General features: G+C 31.7%; 1 protein-coding gene and 1 pseudogene across 2 annotated transcripts; both read right to left on the reverse strand.

Annotated features, from left to right (window-relative positions):
- The window catches only part of LOC140833675 (uncharacterized), a 30,128-nt pseudogene extending 29,438 nt beyond the window's left edge, over positions 1-690 (reverse strand).
- Positions 691-2,083: 1,393 nt separating this feature from the next.
- LOC140833299 (methyl-CpG-binding domain-containing protein 4-like) lies at positions 2,084-3,384 on the reverse strand. Of its 2 annotated transcripts, none has more exons than XM_073197675.1 (2): positions 3,236-3,384; positions 2,084-2,666 (listed from the first exon to the last, which is right to left on the reverse strand). In XM_073197675.1, exons 1-2 carry the CDS (start codon positions 3,263-3,265, stop codon positions 2,223-2,225), a joined length of 474 nt encoding a protein of 157 aa, XP_073053776.1. In that variant the 5' UTR covers positions 3,266-3,384; the 3' UTR covers positions 2,084-2,222. The 2 variants fall into 2 exon arrangements, 1 of the variants encoding a protein (XP_073053776.1); XR_012118403.1 differs by having other exon boundaries at positions 2,521-2,885; positions 3,236-3,369.
- Between the last annotated feature and the right edge of the window lie 6,091 nt (positions 3,385-9,475).

Genomic DNA, 9,475 nt, shown 5'->3' on the forward strand with positions numbered 1-9,475 from the left:
CAAAAGGCCTCGGTGAAGTAATTAGTCAAGTTTGCATGGCAATATCGGGTGCAGCCAGAACTTTTCCCTTCAAATCCACACCCCATAGTTTCGAAACATCATCCACCATCACAAGATCAGAATCAAGATAGATTAAACGCTTAACTTCTTGTGGAAATATATCCGCAAGATAGATTCTTGCATAGTTTAAAGGCTGGTCTAATGCTTGGCGAATGGACTTGGAAATCAATCCCCGTATCATTGTCGTGTCGAAGCCATAAACCTTGAAATTAAGATAAGGGAATGTTGTTTTGATGCTGGATAAAACCTCAGGCTCATGCCTCACCCAAAGAAAATGGAAAACAACATTTTCAGGGCAGGTAGAATGCTGTAGGATAGAATAAACCGCAGCCATTGTTCCGCGGAGGTAGTTTGCATCAAGGGTCATCGCTACATGGATGGTGGAGTTATCAGAAGTGCAGGTTTCGCCATTGCGGAAGGCTGGGGCTTCCTGGAAAATCAAAGGGGTGCCTGGTTTCTGGATGGTGGAGTGCCGGTGGTTGGTTGTTGTGGTGGTGGCAGAGGCAGAATCAGGGTGTTTGAGGAGGAGGAGGAGAAGCAGGAGGCCAACGGAAGAGAATCTCCGGAAGAAGGCCATCCTGCAGTTATGTAAATGAGAAAAAGAAGGCAGCCATTGGAGGCTGGTAAAGATACGGGTTTTGGAAATGAGGTTAAAAAAACGAGTGATGGAAACATAAATTGAATGGGAGAGATGAAAGGAGAGATGTCGGTGGGCTTCGTTCACTGATAGGAAGGGAAGGATACTCGGAGGATCCATGCATGCATACAAATATTAGCAATTTCAAAATGAGCGGAGTACGGCAAGAATTTAGATAAAAGGACCATTCCCAAAAATTATATTTATCCTGAAAATATATATTGCTAAATACATTCATCTGAAGTGGGAGGTGGACAGCACCCTTGTCATATTTATTTCGTACGTGAAAAGAAAGTTAGATTAAAACTTATATAAATAGTGTAAAAGTAAATTCATTTATCATCAATAGTTAAATTAATGGAATTTTAGAATGATATTCATTCGAGCAAATTCATTTATCAGCAACATTTAAATTAATGGAATATTAGAATGATATTCATTCGAGTCAACAAGTTCAGGGACACCATAAATTCGCATGCTTGAATCTTCCCAAGTTTGTCGTGATGCATGCATCCATACTATTAGGGTGTGTTTGATTGAGTGGATTAAATAAGGATAGATTAATAGTCAAATATTTATCGTTAAAATTTTAAGTTGTTTTAATAATCATTTTGACCCGGTTTAAGATCCAATTTTATGGATAAGTATTTGATTAATAAAATTGGATATTGAATCGGGTCAAAATAATTATTAAAACATCTTAAAATTTTAGCGATAAATATTTGACTATTAATCTATCCTTATTTAATCCACTCAACCAAACACACCCTTAGTATATATTTTGTGCACAATTCCAAAAATTTATTGAGTGGATGAATCTTGCAGCTGAATCAGATAAAGAAGACTCCGGAGGTTAATTGTAATATTCCTAGCAACATGCCTAGAGCCGGCATGTTTGCTGCAATACAGATATACACTGTATAACTAGACTTGACCATGGCTCCTGTGTACTACTCTCATTGATGCCATTATAGCCTCTAAATGAAAGTTACAAGACCAACGACTCTACCTTCAGACTGGCCATTGCATTCTCGAAAAATTACCCTAGAACCTAACACGGTTTCATTGTTGAAATCCATCCATCACATCCCACTGGCCTACACCGATGTGCCGGTTTTGATGCACGGTTTTGAAGAAGCCAAAGTGACAGCAAGAATCAAATAAGAGGGGAACATGTAAAAGATTCATACCGAAATGTCAGCCCTATGTATGACCGTAGTTGTTACAATTAATAAGATCCCTTCGTTGAGGAAAGAGCTTGCATGGCAAAATGTTGAATCGATTATTTATATGTATCCAAGTGCATTGACAACAATACGTGACATAAGCTTTCATCTTAACCCCAATTATATTAAACAAAGGCCTGTGCACAAAAGATATGCCATATATTTTCAATATCAAGCCATATCAAAAATTGCAGAGTAGCAAAGGTCACAATGGGCATTCCCACAAACCGTGTGTGGTATCATGACTAACTCTATGGTAAATATTGAGATGGAACATAAAAATCACAACACCTTTGTTGCTAACTGAGAGGTGGAGGAAGTGTGTCCTCCATTATCTTTGGACCTGCGAAACTGAAATCCGAAACAGAGATGTTATTATACTCCGGTTTGTCACTCAAGAACCTGCCAACTTGAGTTGAAGCCCTCAGTACTCTCCCATTAGGTGTGTCATAATAACAATCCAATCGGGAGAAATCCCTCCGGATCACAATCCTTCTCTTGAAACCAACCGGTGTTTTAGGTAGATTTGGCTTGTCCATGAGCCAAGTTCGGGAGTTATTGTACTCAATATCAGCCGGATCCTCACAAGTGACACCATCTTTCTTGCTACAAATAAAGGGATCTTCGATGATTTTGCTCCGAATTTCTTCATACTCTTCTACAGTCGGGATTGTCCTCCACTTGAAGCATTCCCCGCACTGCGCAGTCCAAATATCCACCTGTTTCAACGCATCCCCTGATTGCTGCAGCAAGAAACATTATAAAACACAAGAATCAATAAAAACTATGAATATCCATTTCATCAAACAGCAACAAATTGAAGAACAAACACACAGAAATATGCAATTACGCAAACAGAGAATTTATAGATCAAAAAGTTTCTTCCACAAGCTTTAGTGCAGATAAACGAAAATCTTGCTCGCAGCTGATCCAACGGGCAGGCCCACAAGCACCAGTCTCCACTATTACATTGAAAAATAAACTCTTAATCAATAATATGTTTCTAAACTCAAAGGTTTTTCAACCCAAAACACGTTAAGACCCCACAAACCAAATTAACCCGATAGAAATTAAAAAAAGAAGCAAACTTGGCATTCCCATTTCCCACATATATACATCAATCCAAATCAATGGAATTTTCGTATAAAAATGACATCGATCAATGCATAAAGAACACAGATTATTTCATCAAAATTAACAAATAAGCAACGAGCGCCGCAGACACGCATGACAATCGAAAACATGAATCCTATCAAAATAAAAATATCATAACAATGTAAAAGATACAGCCAAGAGGTGAGCTAAAACAAACCCTTTTATTTCTCTGAGAGCTCTTCTCCATGAGAAATCTCTGATTTCAATTCGTATGTTTTTCTACCCAACCCCTTCACACTTCTGAGTCCTGGGTTCTTGGATATTATTAACCATATAGTCCCCATTTTTAGAGAATTTACAAATTCATCCCTATATATTTTTGTTTCTTCAATTCAAATCCTCAAATTCATTTGTAAGATATAATTTAGGGTATGTTTGGTAGTCATGATAAGAGAATGGTTATTAAATAATCACCTTTTATCTTACGTTTGGTTCATTTTTTTATTTAATTTATAGACCCTTGATTATGCTCGAAAGCCCTCACCATTCATGTTATTTGTGTGATTAAATACCTCTCTAAAAAAAGAGTAAAAAGTAATTAGGTATATGAACTATTGAATAAATGTCAAATTGGTACATGAACTTTTATTAATGGTTTTATTGGTACATATCCGAGGAATTCCGGCCAATTTCCGATGACATTTAACTAAAATGTCCAATTTGCCCTTTATTACAAAAAAATACAAATTTATTTCTTTTTTTTAATTAGGAATATTTGTATATTATATTTATTATATTAGATAGGTTATATCCTTTACAACAAAATAATTAGATATATTATATTAATACATTCAATATGTAAATAATTTTAAATAAATAAATTGATAATATAGAAAATAAATTATATATTTAGCTAAAATTTTGATTTATATATACGTAATTTTCTCATTAATAATTTTGAAAACATTTTCAAATAAATAATGGTTGTGATAAAAAAAGGTAATATTTTAGTTACATAACCATTTATTGAATATGATATTTTAACAAATTCTTAACTAACACTTAATTTCAAATTTTATTTAATATAACGAACCCCATCTAAACAATATCAATCAAACCACGATAGATTGTGTCCCGTGCTATTTAACTAACAACGTAGATTATTTAAGCACAACAAAGTACATGAGTAATAAATAAAATTTTGAAAGTTAATCACCTTATATATCATTGAAACTTTTGAACAAAATACAAAAAAAATATCATCGTGAATCATAGTTTAATTTTAAGGTCTACCAAAAACAAGTCATTTCCCAGGAATAGCATTGATATTATCTACCAAAATATCTATTATCATTCCAGAACAATCTACCAAAAAAAGTCATTTCCAAACTATAAAATATCATCGTGAATCGTAGTTTAATTTTTAACACAAAGCTATCCTTGCATTTCCAAAAGTTTGAAACTCTACCATCATGCCCAATTTGATGAGATTCTTGCACACATCTCCTGTCAAATAATTACAAAAAAAAAGGGTGAGGAAATGACGATTATTTAACAACAAAAATTTGACATTTAAAAAAAACATTATGACTAAGAAATTTTAAATTTAAACAACTATATTACAACAAACACTAATTAATTTTACATTCTCTATAAGATCAATAATAAATATTTCAGTGTCCAAAATAATATAAACTAATACAATTATATTACCTTTCTTCTTTTTCTTCAATTTTTTACCAAAATTCCCAGGATTGCGAGGACATGTGGCTTTGTTGTGTCCAAGTTCTTTGCATATGCTACAACTCAAATGAACAGATCTCTGATTTTTTTCCAGTAAGGGATTCATTTGCTCCTTTTATTCTTTTAACTTTGGCCTACCACGTTTGCTTTCTTTCTTTCTCACGATCATCTTAGGATAATTCTCATCCTCCCACATAGATTCATCAGGAATAGCATTGATATTGCTCTCATATGTCATCAAATAAGCAGCTTTTGTTAAAAAATTATCAACATATTTCATAGGATCATCTCTTATATGATTGATACAAAAAATTGCATCTTGCATGGAACTCTACTAATCTGCCACTCTCCATATCACAAGTCTTTGAATTCAAATTCACAACAAACCATTTGCCATCACTATTTCAAATAAGTGCTCAGATGATCAAATCCATGCATTGTCTACTTTCTCGAAAGTTTCTGCTTAATTGCTTTCAACTTTGGGGGCAACAATTGAGTTCCAAGTCATAGCATTTTGTTGTCTTTCACAAAATCTTTTCATTAGTTTTCTTCTTATATGCTCCAATAATGTAAGGATCGGATTTGTCTCATCACCTTTAACTCACTGTTAAATGACTCAGACATATTATTTGTCACATGGTCATTCTTCACATGTATGTCAAAGCATTCTTGACCAATGAAAAGGTTCTTCTTGCATCAACCAATTCCACGCTGCTTGTATTTTCTTGCTTAATCTCATCCATAATATCATTGAAGTCAAACACATTAGTAGCCTTCACTGCCGCCCAAAATTTACTCCTAAACTTTGGTCCAGGAAATAAGCGTTTGAAATTATTATACCTATGCCAAGCACAATATCTATGCTTAGCATTAGGATAAATTTTCTTAGTGGCATTTATGAGACCTTTTTTGTCTATCACTCATGAAGGTTAAGTATCTCTCATCTCCTAAATGCCAATGTAAGCAATCAAGAAAGTATTCCCAACTAACCTGATTTTCTCCCTCAGAAATCATCACTGCAATTGGAAAAATACTAGAATTTGCATCAAGTGTTACTGCACACAAAAGTTGTCCTCCAAAAGGATTTTTTAAGAAACAACCATCTACCCCAATGAAGGGCCTACATCCATTCACAAACCCCTCTCTTTGAGCAACAAAACTAACAAAAAATCTCTTGAATATGGGATTACAATTTGGATTGCACAAATCTAACCCTTCACACAATATTTTATAGGTTACGCCCGAATTATATTTTCTCAAAACTTTAGCATATTTGGGAAGTTTTTTATAACTAACCTCATGATCACTCATATACTTTTTGGTCACCTTTTTTCGCGCTTTATGAAGTTTACAAACATCAACATGAACACCATAATCATCAATAAAAGCAGATCCCAAATCCCCAACTATCATTCCTTGAGCAGATTTAATTTGTTTCTCATATTTTTTAGCTATCCACTTGGATGTTGCACTTTTATCTCTGCATTGCATAACACAAGTGTGTGGACCACCATAAGTTTTAATTTTAAAAGTTACTCCATCAATCCACTTTGATGCATGGATCCTCCAAGGGCAACCATCGGTTTGCACTTTCTGTTTGCATATTTCTTGTATTATGAATCCTCTTCATTCTAAAACCCTCCTGGACTTTTAAATCCTCTAAAACACTCTTAAAATGTTCCACATCCTTAAAAATCTGACCAACCTCAAATTCTATAATTCCATTTTTCTCAGTTTCAAGACATCTCCATGCATTTTAATCACTTAGTTTTTGCCATCAAGGTTGTAACTTCATCATCACTACTCAAAAATTGGTCAATCAGAATTGTAATCTGAATCATCTTCATCACCTTCACTTTCAAATTCCTTCTCTGTATCAATTAATCTTTTCTCATTTGTTTCATTACTAACACTATTGTCACTCCAACAACATAACTCTTCCTCTATTTTACAACATCAACTGTGAGTTCATCATTTTTAAAATCAGTATTCATGAGTTCTTGTTGCACACAAACTTCAACATAGTTTAGTTGATCATGGTCTTCAAAAGTATTGTGCAATAAGCGCAACTCGTAGATGTAATGACGCATCACCAAATACTTCATATGCCATAAAAAGATTTTTAAAATCTTTATCACAGTTCAAAGGAAAGCTTTCTTTAGAACGTGGTACAATGCCATCCAATTAATCCAGTCAAATCACCAATTTGACCTATATCTGCACCAAATATTGCTATTATAGAATCACGTACCAACATGGACAAATCATAATTTTGAAGGCTTGGCACATCCTTTAAAGCAATTTGTTCATCACAGTGGTGCAAAATCATCTTCATCATGAGCTGTATATTTAAAAGAAACATATAAATATACATTAGAATAAAACACAAACAATCAAATACTATTCTATGAAGCGTTTTTAATAACCCAAACTAGTTTAAACTTTCTATCGAACACCTTTCAAGCAAAGCATATCATTACAAAAAAAAAAACACTACAATGAAAAGAAATGACAAAAACATAAGAAGGAGAGAGACTACCTTGTGTGGAGACAATCGATTTTCAACATATTGAGGGGAAAATGGAATGTGTGTCGTGGAAGCAGAAAGACTTTTATGGTGAAAAAATACGGTGGAAGAAAGGGTTTAGAAATAAGAATAAAATGGGATAAAATTTATTAGCTTAATTAATCTTTATCTATAAAGGGCAAATTGGACATTTTAGTTAAATGTCATCGGAAATTGGCCGAATCCCGCGGATATGTACCAATAAAACCATTAATAAAAGTTCATGTACCAATTTGACATTTATTCAATAGTTCATATACCTAATTACTTTTTACTCTCTAAAAAAAGTATGATAATTTATAATTATTGAATAGTGATCATGATAATATGTTTATATTAACCATAATACCCTTTAATTGTCTTCTTCAATATAATATGAAAATTAATATTATTGAAAATTTAATAATTAATTTAATATTTAAATTTTTATTATATTTTTTTATAAATTAATTTCATATATTTTATTATTTTCAATTATTTTAAAGAAAATAAATTGTAATACAAATCTATCTTAAATTAATTTTTTTTTAAATTTATAATCTTGTTAATTAATTCTTTTATAAAAAACAATATTTATTAAATTCTAGTTTATTTTGTTTAATGATTACAATAATATTTTGAAATATATTTCAAATAAATATATTTAAATTAATTTTAATAAATTTAAATTATAATTATAAATATTTAATTATCTATTTAATTATTGTAAGAATATATATTTAATTAACACTTGGGTATGTTGATCATTACAATAAAATTTACAAAATTAATCCATCATTTTAAAATCATACCAAACACTATGTTATTTATCTCACCATACTATTAATCCATATATCTCATTTTTCAATTACTCTAATTACTAATCATTTACTTATCTCATCACACATACCAAACGGAGCTTTAATAGATTAATGAAGTTTGCAAAATGTTCATAGAGAGAAAGTGGATTTGAAATTACATACCGGACTCATGGGTGGCTATCCAGTGTCTATTGATTTGTGATATTAATCTCTCGAAGGCATGCTCGTGGTTATTTGAATTTGTCATGTTTTTAGTTTATGCAAAAACTTGTGTGAGATGGTCTCACGGATCGTATTTTGTGAGACGAATCTCTTATTTGGGTCATCAATGACAAAATATTACTTTTTATGCTAAGAATATTAATTTTTATTGTGAATATCGGTAAAGTTGACTCATCTCACAGATAAAGATTCGTAAGACCGTCTCACAAGAGACCTACTTTTAATTTATGTGTGCAATATGGATTAAAATCATTAGATTAGGTCAGCTTTTCTTATTTTTGAGCTCATCCAAATGTAATGAAAAAATGAGGCAAATTTTGTAAGGTTAATGATACGCGACCTATAACGTTCTTACGAGATAGATCCAACTGGTTGAAACTCGAGATATAAGTTACAAAAAGGTTCATTCGAATATAGAGACTTATTGTGTTCATTTTTTGTACAACGTGATGGAAATTCTAATTTTTATCTATCTCATATCAGTGGAACACATATAAGAAAATTTGTGGAATTTTAGAGATATTTAATAATTCAAGTGAACAACTATCTGGAGTTCATTATTCAACCGCTCATCTAGTTTTAGTATATTGTTACATCATAGCACTAGTTTTTAATGAATATAATTACTAATGACATATTGAGTTCTTCAATGAAAAAAATGAAAGTTAATGAAGAATGTTTTTTATTATATTTATGAAATTTTCTTAGTCGATTTATTTTTAGATCATAAATGCAAAATAGATGTTTTAATTGAAATGTCACCAATGTAATATGATGCCATTATTTCTAATTAAAGATTATTCTTGATCCGATATTTCTTTGATAGTAAGTCCCGTTAGAAATTATTTGTATGAAATTTATAAAGAATATAATTCAAAATATGGTTTATAAAAAAATGAATTCAGATCAAAGACACTAAAACTGAAATTTTTAGTAGTTCTAAACTCACAAAAGCACAACTTCTATTAAAAGAGCGTATTAAATGCCCCAAACAATCGTCAAGTTTAAAAATGAAACTTGAGAATTATTTTTATGATTTTTTTTTATTTTAGTGAAAAGATGATGAACAAAAATTCAATATTTTGTGGTAATGGTCGCAAAAAGACACAAAATTTTTCCCGATTCT

Source organism: Primulina eburnea, chromosome 6 (genome assembly GCF_022965805.1).
Source record: "Primulina eburnea isolate SZY01 chromosome 6, ASM2296580v1, whole genome shotgun sequence".
NCBI classification, from domain to species: Eukaryota; Viridiplantae; Streptophyta; class Magnoliopsida; order Lamiales; family Gesneriaceae; genus Primulina; species Primulina eburnea.